We start from the raw sequence: 15,430 nt of genomic DNA, 5'->3' as shown, positions 1-15,430 counted from the left end.
CTGATGAAACTGGGAAAGCATTTCCTGCTGTCTCTTGAAATGTTTCACTTTCTCAATCCAGACAAAAGCAGATCTGATTCTCATTAAAATTACTGCAGAGTTCTTCCCATTTATTTCAGTGGGATTTGAAATAGACACCTTGTGTGGAGTTTCTATTGACCTGGTTTAGATTCTGACAACTCTTACATATGTGTTCCAAAGTCTATAACATTGTATATTTCTTCCATCTGAGAAGCAGGCACCTCTGGAATTAAGTATCTGTGCTAGAATGAATGGGCAGCTCTCCTCCCTGTTGTCTTAAAGATGACAAAGAGCAGCTTAGCTTAGTTGAGCTTACTGTATGAAAACTGGGAAGGTAGGAGGACTTAACTGACTTCATTCCAATTTTTCAGTATTTGAGAGCTGAAAGCTTTGCTGAGCAGTTGTCTTTCAGCTGGCAGATCGTAGCTTCTTGGCTGATACAGCTGTGCCAAATACAGATGTAAATATTAGTTAAATTAGAAAAAGAATTATTTTTTTTTTTAAGTGCAACTTTTTTCATTTGGAGTCTTATCTTCATGCAGGTAACACCTGCTGTATGAATTGTTCCCACTAGAGGGAATTCTCTGATCTTGTTATATAGCAGCTCTGTAGCTGTAAGTAGTGGATCTTTCTTTATGGACCTAATCCTTGTAAACATCAGTACTAACTGGTGAAGTGATAGGTATGACACCAAGTAGCCAGAGTAGAGCTATATATGTTCAAGTGAAGGATTTGTCTCAACTTGTGCACAGCAAGCAAATTTCTTGATTGTAATTAGTGCTCTGACCTCCCAGGTATGGTCCATTTGATGTTTTCTCTGAGAATTAGTTGGCTACTCTTTATAGTGTTGATCTAAGTCTTTTCATCTGTGAAAGAAACTTCTTTAGCCTTATCATGTTATACCTTCTACTGAGATCCTTATTCTTATAGTAAAGCTGATTGAAGAACAGATTAAAAAGTACAAGAATTAGAGATTTTTCTATACTTTCTATTTTGGACTTCCTTGTTCTTCCAGTTTTAGAAAGGGGAAAAAATGCTTAATAGCTGTGTATATTTCTTTTAATCTTGTTAGTAACTGTTCTTATGGAAAATAGTTGTTATCCTTCAATGATAAGAGGAGGATCTTTGGATGTAATTCTTTTTACAGAACAGAAGTTGATAAAATGCAATTGCACAGATCTGCAAAAACTTAAGGAATTCTGTTGCATGATAGTACTTATGCATCCAGAGATTAGAGCATGTGAATGGTAAAGCAGGAAAGAACTACTGAAGTTGCTACTACTGTTAGGTGACTTTTTTGTGTGCTTTTCTGTTTTTTTTTTTTTTTTTTTTAATCAAATTATCAGTTCAAATGTCATAAATTTCTGGCTGATAAATTTCTCTTGTTTCAGGAAAGCCTTGCTGTTGTTTATGCCACGTGCTGCCCCAGTCACTACACCATATATGAACCTGTTATTAGATTGAAAGGTCAAGTGAAGACTGTACCTTCTCAGAGGCCCTTCAGTTCAAAAGAAGTTCAGAGCAATATACTGGATTCTCATCATCTGAAAGCACTTCAGCCTGTTGAATATAAAAATCTTCAGGGTATACTACATGAAATTGGAGGATCTGGTGCATTTGTTTTTCTCTTTGCTAGGGTAAGAGAGATGGAAGATGGAGAGTGCATGTGTAGCTTCTTGTATAAAATAGTCCTTTTATCTCAGGCAGCAAGTCTTGTATTCCAACTGCCAAATGCATCTTACTTAGAAGTCTGTATGTGATTCTTTTTTTAAAGAAAATTTGTGGAAGGGATCTGTGGCAGAAGAGTGTACCATAAGGGTTCTTAGCAGTTACGGTTGAACTGTGTAATGCTTTTTGTAATACAGATAGCATGTAACAGGTATACTGGGGCTTCTGAATGTCAAAATTATATTTTTGGAGAATTGCAAACTGGTCCTGATAAGTACAGGATATTCAAAATGCAAGTATGAATAAGTGTAAAATTACAGAGTGTGCAGAGCTTGAGCTTTATCTAGCAGTGAGAGCTTTTCTGAAAGGAGGCTGTTGAGCCGTGTTCAAAGGTTTGTCTTGTCTAAGACATTGTGCTGATACACAGCACAGCAAGAGCTCCTGAAGAGGACTTGGAATTCCATGGATGTGGGATTTTGTCCTGAGTTTCCCATTAAAGAATATATACATCTATCCTTCTTGGGCTTGAAGAATTGTAAGAATAGAACAGGGAACAATGGTCCACTGACTTCATTTGTCAGATTGTTTTCATGGACTAAATAAAACACTGTTTGGATGTATCTGTGTGGAAGTGCTCCATCTCCAGGAACTTTGAGATAAAACTTGCCTTAAAGATTTAAGAAACCTCTTCATAACTTCACTGTATAACAAGAATTGACATCTACTTAAATTTTATTTAGGATAATCTTTTTCTTACAAAGGAATTCTTGTAATGACTCCTTATTTTCTTAGTAGATGATCATTTATCACAGTATGAATCAGTACTTCAGATATCAAAATCTGAATGTAGCACTGTGACTTCCATTTGCTGCCTCTGTATGTAATCTGAAAAATCTTAAAGTAGCTTAATCCAGAATTTATCAGTTAAGCACTTTTTTAGATTTTTGTCTAAATGTTTCTCATATAAACTCTTTCACTAGACTTACCTTTTCTTTAGGTTGTGGAGATCAGCAGCTGTGAAGACACTCAAGCTCTAGCACTGCAGCTTATACTATCTTTAACAAAACACAATCAACAGAGAATACAAGAAATGAAAAACTGTAATGGTTATTCCATGATTCACCGAGTGTTGATCAAACCAAAGTGCATTGTTGGATTTCGCATGCTCAAGGTACTCTTTAAGCTTGATGCTGTGTTGAATGTTAGCACAAATTTAGAAACCTCTGAGATTTTAATTGTGTATTTGCAAACAAACTCTTTGAAGACAGAACAGTGATTTGGAACCAGTTCTGTCTGAATGTTGTACCTTGAGCTAGAAACTTCTGGTGGGAGAGATGTGAGAAGTGGCAATAGATCCATGTTTCAAGGAGGAATTGGGGGGAAGTCAACTTTTCTTTGGGAACAAAGACCTTAGAGTAAACTTAAACTCCTAAGCGTTTGCAAGCAATGAAAGATTGGATTCTGTTCCTGTTTTTCTAGCCTAAGTTGCCAGCTAGAAAAACTTGCATATAATGAATGAACCCTGACCTTTTTGTGTGTTTTTATTGCAAGGCAGATAAACAGCAAGGCCTTTGTTAGTACATCTTGAAAAGAATTAAATAAACTGCTGATTATCTGAAGCATCTTGGCAATAACTCTTGTAAAAGTTTACAGGGAAGTCTTTGTACGTTGATTGTGAAAATACATAGTAGCAATATCTTGCACTGTAAATATATATGGAAAACAGTCAATCAAACTCTCTCTTTTGGTAGACAGAACTGTTACAGAATCCCTTACCTGAATAAAATGAAGGCTGAGCTTTCTGTAATTTCAAAGCTTTGGTGTGAATGTAATTCTTAAGCCACAGAGTTTCCCAGGGAAAGGCCAGGTTTAAGGCTTTCAGATCGCCTAATAGTTGAGGGCCTATCTTGGCGCTCAAACCACCTAACGCTTGAAAATGGATGTACTGCTGTTGTACTGGTATTATAAGATTGAGTCTCTACAATTCCTACAATGGAGTTAGTAAACTCAAATTATTTTCCGAGCTGACCAGTAAGTAGATACGTGCCTTTCCTGTCAAGAGATCAATGTCTTCATAAATAATTTTTTATAAAGCTGATAGGACAACAGATCTGTTTCGTACTTAAAATATTCCATATGTCCACCCCCTCTTTAAGACTCTTCTTGAAGGATGCTGCAGTGGTGAGATTCTCTATATACATGAGAATGGGCAATTCGTGCTTGACACAGACTCCACAGCAGTTATCCAAGATGTTCAATTGTTAGAAAAGCTACTTCTTGACTGGAAGATTTGGTCTAAAGCAAAGGTAATTAGTTTCTATTGTAAGACTTTTTTTTTTTTTAAGTCTGAAAGTCAATTAAAAAAATGCTTAGAAGTCTGAAATGCTTTTCTTCAGTTAGAAAATCTGAATAATTACAGACATCTAAAAATAAGTGGTTCTTGTTTTATTTTGAATAGCTGGTAGCAGTGTCAAGCTCCTACTGTCAGTTTTGAACGTTGCTGTAGTGCATTAAATTCTATGAGTGTAACATGTGCAAATGTTTTGTTGGTTGAACAGATAAGTTTTTTTTTAATCAACTCTGGCAATTTTGTAAGGGGAAAAGTCAGTCTGAAATTAACCATCTGGTGTTAACAAAACGAAGAGTAGATGATGCATGGTTCAGATAAAATGCAATCTTTTGTAGCTTTAATCAATAAGAACATGCATTAATCCCTTGCAATGAGCATTACTTTGGTTTCTAGTTTGGACTTGACCGTTTGCAGTCACTTAATCTTATTTCACTCTGGCAAAGAAGTGCTCTTGATTTGACTAATTCATAATCTGTTAATTATTTTTTATGCTCAGTATGGAGTCAGTATTATATTTTAAACTACATTCCTGTTTTATTTGCTTTTCAGCAAGGTGTTTGGGAAACTCTGTTAGCAGCTCTAGAAATCCTTATCAGAGCTAACCATCACCAACAGATGTTTAATGTTAAACAGCTATTGAAAGCTCAAGTGGTGCACCACTTCCTGTTAACCTGCCAGGTTCTGCAGGTACTTCCCGTCTTATCCTGTTTTGTGCTTGGCAAGTACTAGGTTTGATTTTGCTTAATGGAAAAAATATGGAGCTACATGCTATGGGGAAAAAACGTTGTAAACATTTCTTTGTATGTTCAGGTCCCTTTCATCCTCTTCAGCAGGCATTGTTAATGTACCCTAGAGTACCTGAAGTACTCTTACCACTGACAGAGTGAGCAGAAGGGGCAACAATTCTTAACCATCTGTGACTACTTGAAGGTTTAGACACTAGTTTGCTTGAAAAATCCATGTATGAGAACCTAAAAAAACCTGAACCTTTGATACAGAACAAAGTCCTCATTACTGAGAATCACAGATGAGTTATATGAGAATCTTTTAGTATCTGCCTATCACTACTAACTCTGCGTTAGCAGTACTCTAATTTGTTATTGCTAAACAAATGTGACACCAACTATATTAGTGTATTTTCAGAAACATCGTTAGTTAGCGATGAGCCTCTGCAGGCTTTCTAATGAGTTCAGGTTTGTGCCAGTCTACTGGAAGTGAACTTACATAACATCAGCAGTATTTTGTTCTGAATTTTGACATTGTTCCCCTTAGCTAATGTTGAGTAGGTACAGTAGCTTTTTCAAGTTTTTCAAATGGTACAATTTTTATTGCTTTTTTTTCCTTGTCTGTTTTCTCATTATAGCATGATAATTAAGATTCTGTTGGATGAAAAATATAAATAACAGTTGTACTGCTCTTCCCTTCTAGGAGCATAAAGAAGGGCACCTCGCCTCTCTGCCTCGGGAAGTTTGTAGGTCATTTGTGAAAATAATTGAAGAAGTACTTGGATCTCCCCCAGACCTGGAATTGCTGACACTAGTCTTCAATTTCCTTTTAGCTGTTCACCCTCCCACTAATACATATGTTTGTCACAATCCTACCAACTTCTACTTCTCCCTGCACATAGGTAGATATGTCATGTTTAACTATAAATACACAATAGCAGTAAAATATATTCTAATCTCTGAGTAGAGGCTTTATTCTGTGTACAGGTAATAGCTTTGGTCGTGTCCTGAACTTTTTTAAAAGTTTGCTGCTGCTAAGTGCAATGCATGACATTTGGTGCCTGTATGGACACAATGCTTATGACTACATACAGATCTGATGACTGAGATACATATGGTTTTACAGCACCTTTTACAGAAGCTTAGGCTCAGACAATTATACATACCAATAACAGATGTTCATTTTGAGTACTCTCTCTCTCCAGCAAGGCAAACATCCTAGTTTAGGCAATTGTGGTTCTAGTGAAAGTAGATTCAGGTTCAGCTGGGGGCTTCAGGTACATCTGCTTAAAAATTTCAGTCTGGCATAACAATAAAAGTAATTCTACTTTACCCATTAAAAAAAAAAAATAAAATTGTCCAATTCCATTTATTAGTGTATCTCGCAGGATTTCAATTTCAATTGTGAGTGCTATATGTGAAGTTTTGAAGCTGGAACCTGTACTTAGACGTCTGATCTGGAGAAATTGTTAGTTGTCCTGTTATACAAATTTGCCACAAAAGACTGTTTCAGATAAACTTTAACTGGTTATTTCTGAGTATCAATCTACCAGGATTTTTCATATAATGACAGAAGCTTAGTTCAGGAAGTTTATCAACCAGAGGAGCTCACACTGCATCATACCATCAAAGATATCTGTAGTGTTTCCATAATGTCCTGTGAAAATTATAAATGTAAGTCAATGAAAAAACTGCAGTAAAGCGTGGTGTCAGATCTAAATCCCATTTGGGAAGCATTTTCTTGCCACTTTACTTAAATGGTTGCTGCTTATTAAATGTTTGTCATTTAACAGCGTAATAGTTTTAATATTCAAATCGTACAACCTTAGCTGTAATCTATGTAAAAACTGAAAACTCGATCAGTTAAAAATGTTTTCTCCTGTTGCAGATGCTTGTGCCTCTCATTTCAGTAATTGACTTCTATTCAAAAGCATTGTGGCTGTGTCATATCTGTCATCTGAAAATAATAGATGTAAAATTCTAAATAAGAGTGGAACTCATTTTTGGTATTTTGAGCTTTATTGGTGGAACTTAAACAGTCACTGTTTTGGCACAGCAGAAGCCAAATGTTACTAGCAGTATGCCTGTGAGGACTGTTTCTAAGTATAATTACTGCAGAATAGTTTAATATTTTGTATTCTGGAGTAAAATATGGGGATGGGAACAGGTTTTTCATTGTTTCAGTGACTTAGTCACTCAGATGCTAGTGAATTGAGCACTTGTTAGCTTAAACTGTAACCTGAACACTGTGAATCTTAATACATCAAGAACAAACTTGCAAAGCTTTTGTGTTAACTTTCCCCTTCTGTTTCTAGATGGTAAAATTTTTCAGGAGAAAGTTGAATCCCTTATGTACCTGAGAAATTCCAGCAGTGGTGGGAAGTCTGCAGATGGTTCTGCCTTTGTAGTTACAACTCCAACTGGATTTGCAGCTTTACCACTGGAAGGTAAAACAATGAACACCTAAGGACATTAAGACACTGTCCTTTGAGTCTTGGAGTATTGCTTTCCCATGGATTTTTCTTCCTAAATCCCCTATCAGCACCCCTTGGAATTAGATGTTGGGCAGCAGAGTGAAAAAGAATGAATTGAGCTGACTGCCTCAGCTGCTCTTCTTTTTATTAAATATAGGAAAAATTGCTGTGTTGATAGCTCAGGCAGAGAAGTGGACCAGATGGCTGAACAACTCCTATTAAACTTGTAGAGATATATGAGAATACCTGAACTAGACAGCAGCTAAAATAGTGAGCTATTTGCAGCTATCCTATGATGCATCTGAATGCTTTTTGTGAATTAAGTATATAATGTTCTGATGCATCATCACTGCATTGGTACTAACTTGTGTGTAGTTCTTGAAATACTTCCAGCTCCTTTTCCTAGACTAAGAGAACTTTCTCTACCAGGCTGTTATCCCTCTTGAAAATGTTAAGGGAGATACCTGTAATGTGCTCTAAATTAGGACTGCTTCAAGCTTAAATGTCCCCCTAAAAAGCAAACTGTTGAATAGAATATGTAGTAATTTGTTACAAATCTAAAGTACATGTAATGCCTTAGTGTAAAAAGTTACAAAACTCATTGGTGAGCAGCTTGCCAGCATCCCCTGAAAGATGTTGGTAGATTAAACCTAGACCTCTTAGAGAGAAGAGTAGCCTGCTCTTTGATTTTTGCTTTGAACAGAGAGGTTGAATTAGATGGTTTCCATAGATATCTTTGTAGAATGGCAAGGGTTGGAAGGGATCTTAGGGGTCATCCAGTTTCAACTTGCTGTGAGTGAAGTTGCCCGCCATTGTATCAGACAGCCCACGAACCCATCTAGCCTGGCCTTGGATGCCTCTAGGGATGGAGCATCCACAGCTTGTCTGGGCAGCCTGTGCCAGTGTCTTACCACTGTCCCAGTGACAAATTTCTTCCTAACATCTAACCTAAGCCTCCCCCTTTCAGTTTAAGTCTATTCCCCCTTGTCCTGCCACGATCTACCTGCATAAAAAGTTGGTCTTTACAGCAGCTTCCCACCTGCAGAGATGCTGAATAAATTCCTTCTGAGGTTTAGTTAAGAGGGTCCAGAAAGTAAATCTAAGAACATGAATTGCCGAACAGTTTTTCCAGATGAACTCATGCATTGTCCTGACTTGATCACGGCTTGCCAAATGTGTGGCTCCACAGTAATCTGCTATCTCTACTTGATTGTTTGTCAGAATCTGATCTATGCCAGGTGTGGAATCAGTTTTGCTGTATAGGATTAGTTTGGGCATCAGTGTTACATTCCATATACAAATAAAGCAATTAAGGAAAAGCTGAAGAGGGCAAAAGCAGTACTAAAGATATCCTTATTTCTCTAGGAGATACTTCTGAGATTAGCATACAGCAGAAGACAAGTTCTCAAGTACCTAAAAGGCTTTGCAAAAGCTTACCAGCATCTCCCACTTCATCACCTCAAGTACATAGAAGAAGAGTAATGGAAAGATCGCAAAGGAGTATTGATGACCTGCAGAATATTGGCAAGTATGATTATGCTGATCTCGAGGGTAGAGTTGTTTTTGAAGGACATTCTGAAACCATTAAAAGGGTGCAGGAAGATTTTCTTAGCAGTTGTGAGTCTGCAAAAACAGTTTGTGATGCAGAGTTAACGTCTGCTGAAATGTTTGAAGACATTCCAAAAGAAGAGCTATCTGAAAACACATTTGAGAATAAAGAAGCAGATGCAGACCTGAAATGTAAAGGTGATGCTGCACCTCAGCTGCTGCTGCGTCGTCCAGACAATCTGAAAGGATTACCTTCCCTTCAGAAGAGCCAGAGTACTTTTGCAGGTTTGGGCTTAGCATTTTCTGTTCACGGAGGATCCTCAGCCATTGCTCGCTGGCCAAGCTTTGCTGACAAGAATGCACTTCCTGAGGAGTGGGAGAATCTTGCTTTTTCCTCAGCAAACGAGAATCCCCGAAAAACATATGAAAGCTCTGATGAGAGGTAAGCAGATAAAAACAGTAAATAAATGGTAGCTCACTGTATTGGGGAGGGCTTTATTTAGCCATTTCTTCATCTTGGCTACTGTTCTACAATATTAAGAAATCTGAAAGAGTAAGGAAATATTTTCAATGGCTGTAATAAACCAATTTATTAAGCTCTTGGTAGTCTCCAGAATTGTTTAATTTTTAATTCTCAAATTTATATTTTCAGTTGGGAGTTAATGATGCTATGTATAGGTAGGAGCAGGGACTTGTTCTGCTGTCTCCTCAGAAAACTCATAGTAGTATTTCTGATCACATTACTCTTTTTTTTACCCAAAATCAAAAGTAAATATTAGACATAAAAAGTAAGTACTAGGAAAGAGGGATTCACTGAGGAAATGTTTGTCAAATCTCCTCTGTTCCACCCCCTCAATCTCAGCAGTAACTAGCAATTACATGCTTGTAATGTTTCCTATTGTTGGCAATGAACTGTGGTAAAACACACATTCTTTTGTCTTCAGGTATACAGAAGACTGTCTTGTGCTTATCTGTTGTGGATTGTATGACCTCTTGCGTGGAGTTCTCCTAATATTACCAGATGTCATGCTAGAAGATGTGATGGACAAGCTTATCCAACCTGATTATCTTATAGTTCTTGTGAACCACCCATCTCCTCTCATACAACAAGGCGTTATTAAAGTAGGCCAATAGAAAATGTGAAATTGTCTACTAGCTTAGTTAGCATCGGAAACATGAAAAAGCCTTCATTTTTGTAGGCTTGCTTCTCAGTTTTAAGATCTGTTTCTACTGTCACAGATTATAAAAACAAAAACAGACCAGAAGACCAAAAAAAAATAAAACAGAACAAAGCAAGCAAACAAAAAACAAACAAACAAAAAAAAGCAACCACCAAACCCCAAAACACCAAGGCTAAGGAATCTTTAAGAGATTAATATGATCTTTGTGCTGAGCCCAATCGTTCACACACCCAGGTGGAGGGATTAACAAATAGAACAGTTCTGAATCTAAATCTGATGCATTCAGTCTCCATGTATAAGGAAGAAATCCTTTTATGTTGAGGCTGCCCACGGAAGATTTGGATGCCTTACTGTTGGAAATCTTCAGTCAGAGTAGAACAGGCTTTGAACAACCTGAACTAGTGGAATGTGTCTCTGCCTGCCTGTGGTGGGTGGCTTGGAACTAGGTGATCTTTGAAGGTCCCTTCCAACCCAAACCACTCTGTGATTCTGTGCTTGTCATGAATGTGACTTGATTTCCCTTGAACCTGACTAAAAAAAAAACAGAAGTAGTCTTCATATTAAAAAGATAAATTCAAATGTTGTGTGAAATAAAGGCAGTTCAGACTGTAGTTGAAATCATTTTTTTTTTTTTTTTAAACCTTGAAATCAATTGTTTAAATTACAGGTAAAAACTAAGCTTTCATGAGGGTTTGTAAATACTGAAGTCTTATGTCACAATTATGTATCTATTTCTAGTTGTTGGATGCATATTTCAACCGAGCAAGGAGAGAGCAGAAAGAAAAATTCCTAAAGACTCGTGGCTTCTCCTTGCTTGCCAACCAGCTCTACCTTCACCAGGGGACTCAGGAAGTTGTAGAGTGCTTTTTGGAAATGCTCTTTGGCCGCTCTGTTGGCCTGGACGAAGAGTAAGTAAAACTTTAGTTTTTTGTATCCTGTAACTTAATATTTGAACTAAAAACTGCACTTTCTTGCTGAAAGCAAGAATGTGATAGGTTTCTGATTCTTGTTTTTCTTCCTTCCTTCCTTAAAAAATCATTTAAAAACTTCAAATGTTGTGTTGTTGCTTTAGCATATTTTTAAGTGTTTTAAAGTACTTAGGACTTTAGTACTTTGCCCAGAGAGGTTGTGGATGCCCCATCCGTACAGGTGTTCAAGGTCAGATTGGATGGGGCCCTGGGCAGCCTGGTCTAGTACTGAATGGGGAGGTTGGTGACCCTGCCTGTGGCAGGGGGGTTGGAGATTCATGATCCTTGAGGTCCCTTCCAACCCTGGCCATTCTGTGACTTTTGTATGATTCTTAAGCTGCTGATTAACAACTTCATCTGATGGTGCTATCAGCTGGAATGTTCTAAACTCTCAGGATTTATGAGGATCTCAGAGGCCTTCACACTTTCAATTTACTGTAGTCAGCTTAACTTCTTTCATCTCTGTGATCTTACTAGACTGTTGCTACTGGATTTTGTTAAGTAATTGAGGAAAAAGCTTGCTGCTGCTTGTTCTCCTGATTTGTCCTGATTGTAAATCTCCATTTCCTTTAGGGTATATCCCACAGATGTGCCATTTACTTGAACCAAAGAAACTCCCCATACTGGCAGAACAGAGAGATGCTTTAAGCAGACAACTAACCTTCTAAGCAAGGGGTGTATTTTGGAATTAGTTTGACAATGTCGATGATTGTGCAGGGAGAATATGCATCTAAGCATAGTCAACAGCACATAAGTCTTGGAAAAAAGCTCATTTCCAGTTGCTTTCCTTGCAGTATTTGTAACCAGTAACTTCTACATGTTGCCTTGATCTTCACTCAGTACAAATATTCCTGTTTAATTGCAAGACTTGAAACTTCTGGCTGCTTAATTAGCCCAAAGCATAGAACTGTTATTTTCTCAGGACTCATTATGGGACTGGACAGTTAAAGAATGTGAGTCATAAGAATTTAGGATTGTACATTAATATGTGTGATGGGATGATAACCTTAGAATAATCCAGTTTGTTAATGCAAGGCCTGAAGCTCTTTGAAGCTCTCTGAAGCTTTTAAGTTCTGCAGTTGAAGTAAGTTAGAAAGTGATCTAAGCCTCTCCAATAATGGATATAAGATATCAGACCTGCTGCTAGGTCAGTGTGACTTAAGTGAAGTCAGGCTTTAGTTGGTTTCTTGGTATTGTCTGTGCCAGTTGTAATATCTATTACTGGAAATAAGTCAGTTGTGTTTACTGATTTAAAAAAAAACTAAAAAATACAAACACCTGTTTTCATGAAATCTGTACTGCAGACCATTGATAGCTGAAGTACCAGGTTTGTTCTTAGGAACTTCATTTCCTTACAGCATCTCCAAATGATTTATTTTACTCTTATTTCAGTGGTACTGTGTTACTGTAACGTAAGAATTTGCCATCTACACCTTTGCCAAAATGCTATTATAGACCGATATTGTAGCATCTAAAAATACTGTGTATACCATGTTGCTATTTTAAAGACATTAGACTGACTTCTTTATTTTGATAGATTTGATCTGGAAGATGTCAAGAACGTTGGACTTTTTCAAAAATGGTGTGTCATTCCTGTTCTGGGTCTTATAGAGAACTCTTTATATGATAATGTTCTGCTGCATAACTGCTTCTGTCTCCTACTACAAATTATAAATTCCTGCTCAAAAGTTGCAGACCTGCTGCTTGATAATGGTTTGCTGTATGTGCTGTGTAATACCCTGGCTGCTCTCAATGGACTGGAAACCAAGTGAGTATTTTATTCATTGCTGTAAGATAGCACAGACACAATGTTAAGAGTAGCAGAAATTGAAGCATATTGTGTTCTTCATACTTTATAAAATGTTCGGAGACCATGTATAAAATGCTGTATTTATGGCTTACAGCTTCTAACTGTACTTCCAAGTCAAAGCTAATGTTTAGATATTTGGTTTAAACAACAGAATACAGTGTTTATAAAATATCCTTTGAATGCCTTAAATTTTCAAGTGAAGGGGCCTTTTGAAATGCAGGATTCAGTGTGTGTTCTGGATGCTTCTCTTAGTAAAACTTGAAAAGTAAGATAAAGGTGCAGGAGTTAGTAGCATTCTGCCATATCTGTGCCAGATGTTGAAAGTGCACAAAGAATCTCTCCTGTGCTACCTGTGGTTTAGCATTTGAGATGTTGAGTAATTTAAGTTACTTCGTTTGTGAACATTCTGTACTTCTTTAGGGAAGGTTATACAATGAAGGAAGAAGTGTGGTGTCTTGCATATTTATTTCTTGATATACTGAAGAGCTAAGTTGATCTTCTTTTTAATCTGATAGTTTAAATTCAGGGTGCTTATAGAATGAGATATTATCCTGAATTCCTTGAGATACTATTTGAGAAATTTAGATTTCAGAACTGTTGTTAAACTTATAAATCTGATAATAAAAATGATTGTTTTTTCTGATGGAACTTTGTTACAGTCTTAATTTTACTGTCATAGAGATTTTTCAGGCATCCAGTCTGTAAAAGTTAAGCTCTTTGATTGCAACTTCCTCGCTTTCAGCAGCAATGTTTTTATATGAGATAGAATATAATATTAGGTTTGTCTGGCAGAAGTAGTGGGGAAAATAGTAATAGGTCTCGTTACAGCTTATGGTCTCCTGCATTGTAATGTTTTTGGTAACTACAACTTTCCTTGCAGCATTCCCCTAAACGACTACAAGCTACTCGCATGTGATATACAGCAGCTCCTGGTAGCAGTTACAATTCATGCCTGCAGCTCTTCAGGTTCACAGTATTTTCGTGTTATTGAAGACCTCATTGTGCTGCTGGGTCATCTTCAAAACAGTAAAAATACAAGGATGCAAAGTAAGATATCTGCTTATTGTTGGGGGTCTCAGGACTGGAAAAGTATATCCACTCCCAGCCAGTTGGTTTAATATTCCATTTGAGAGAGAAGGGGGAATTTTCTGCTTATGAGATCATCTTTCTTCTCAAAGTAGTACTCTTCCTTGGAAGCCTTCCTTGTCTTGTGGTTGTGTACTGCTAATCTGAAGAAACAATAGCTTAAAGTTCATACAGGATGTTTGAGTAGAAACGTTCTCTGAAGTTGTATTTAGCTTATTTTGTAATTCACCAACTTTTCTGTGAGTACCATGTGCCTCTGTGTAATAGTGAGCTGGCTTTCTATATGGCTTCCTCAAAATCAAGCATTTTAGTTCTCACACTTAATGTTCTTTTACTTTTTTGTACAAATATCTGGTGAAAATTCTTGAATACTTGTGAAGGTAAGAATCTGTCACACATCCTATCTGTGTTTCTTCCTGTAGATATGGCGGTTGCTCTTCAGTTAAGAGTTCTTCAAGCAGCTATTGAGTTAATAAGAACTACAGCAAACAGAGATGCTCAGGAGCAGGCTGGTGTGGCCCCATCACTATCTGCAGCACATCGTGCAATGTTTCAAAAGCGTAAAGGCATTGCTGGTGAGCAGCAGAAGTCTATACTTGTACTCTTGCCTTTGTTTATTACTAGTGAAATGTCTATTTTGAACTCTAATTTTGATAATAGAACAAGTGAATCTTGTTCTAAAATATATATTGATTTATTGGCTTTATTTATCAATATATGTTTTGGGACAGAAAAGCCTGTACCTATTTTGAGCTTGTTTTTGTGTTACAAGGGGAGAATGGGATACTGAATTGACACTTCAGTCAATTTTTTCCTCACTTGAGTCTCTAAATCCGGATGCTGCCTTCCTTTGAAATGAATCCCAATTCATGAGCTGTTTAGTGAAAACATTTTTCAAATAATTTGCAGTAGTTTTATACCTAACTTCACAATGAAATACCAAAATAAAGTTAGTTCTTCTAACTTCAGTGTATCTACGATGTGGGTACTGCATTATTACACAGCTTTAAATAGGTGATTATCCTGAAGCAATACCTTGCATGGCAAATTTAATTGGGAACACGAGAGTGCTCGATTCCACCATGGCACTTTCTGTAAAAACATTTGTGCAATTCAAGGGTGATACTGTCTGTGTATATAATGGCTTGTGAATTCTATAAAGCTTTTGGAATCTTCTGACTGGAAACTGTGTGTAAATGAAGTTGTCTTTAAGATGTGGTAGGGTGTATAATTTAAAACCTAATATATATTTCAGTTGTTTAAAGAAAATGTATATTTTTCCTTATTTACTATGGAACCTCTTTCTTGATATGATTACCTTTCAAGGCCTTTCAGCCTAGTAAATATAGTGAAAATATTTTTGTTAGCGAATCTAGGAAGGCACTAAAGATAATATAATGATATAGGTAGAGTTAAAACTAGGACTAACGTTTTCCTGAAAGAATCAAATGCAGTCCAGGCTTGGCAGTTCAAGATGTTTTTCCTCCAATGGATATTTTGATGACACACAACTATTTTTAACTGTATTACCATTGCTGGCAATGGATATGATATAAAATGTTTGTCTGTATGCTGTAATTCTAAGTGACTCTTCACTTG

The 15,430-nt window shown here is 36.9% G+C and overlaps 1 protein-coding gene across 4 annotated transcripts in view; it reads left to right on the top strand.

The window, feature by feature from the left end:
* Positions 1 to 15,430, top strand: part of LYST (lysosomal trafficking regulator) — a 135,074-nt gene that overhangs the window by 39,495 nt on the left and 80,149 nt on the right. For all 4 annotated transcript variants that reach the window (XM_048938364.1, XM_048938362.1, XM_048938361.1 and 1 more), the window contains exons 17-28: positions 1,413 to 1,658; positions 2,687 to 2,860; positions 3,846 to 3,995; positions 4,589 to 4,726; positions 5,468 to 5,666; positions 7,080 to 7,211; positions 8,604 to 9,228; positions 9,731 to 9,908; positions 10,706 to 10,875; positions 12,473 to 12,703; positions 13,626 to 13,792; positions 14,254 to 14,406. In XM_048938364.1, the coding sequence (XP_048794321.1) occupies positions 1,413 to 1,658; positions 2,687 to 2,860; positions 3,846 to 3,995; positions 4,589 to 4,726; positions 5,468 to 5,666; positions 7,080 to 7,211; positions 8,604 to 9,228; positions 9,731 to 9,908; positions 10,706 to 10,875; positions 12,473 to 12,703; positions 13,626 to 13,792; positions 14,254 to 14,406 (2,563 nt within the window). The remainder of the gene's footprint in view (positions 1 to 1,412; positions 1,659 to 2,686; positions 2,861 to 3,845; positions 3,996 to 4,588; positions 4,727 to 5,467; positions 5,667 to 7,079; positions 7,212 to 8,603; positions 9,229 to 9,730; positions 9,909 to 10,705; positions 10,876 to 12,472; positions 12,704 to 13,625; positions 13,793 to 14,253; positions 14,407 to 15,430) is intronic.

Source organism: Lagopus muta, chromosome 2 (genome assembly GCF_023343835.1).
Source record: "Lagopus muta isolate bLagMut1 chromosome 2, bLagMut1 primary, whole genome shotgun sequence".
Taxonomy (NCBI): Eukaryota; Metazoa; Chordata; class Aves; order Galliformes; family Phasianidae; genus Lagopus; species Lagopus muta.
Note: the sequence above shows the minus strand (reverse complement) of the source record. Positions and strands in the feature narration are given on the sequence as shown.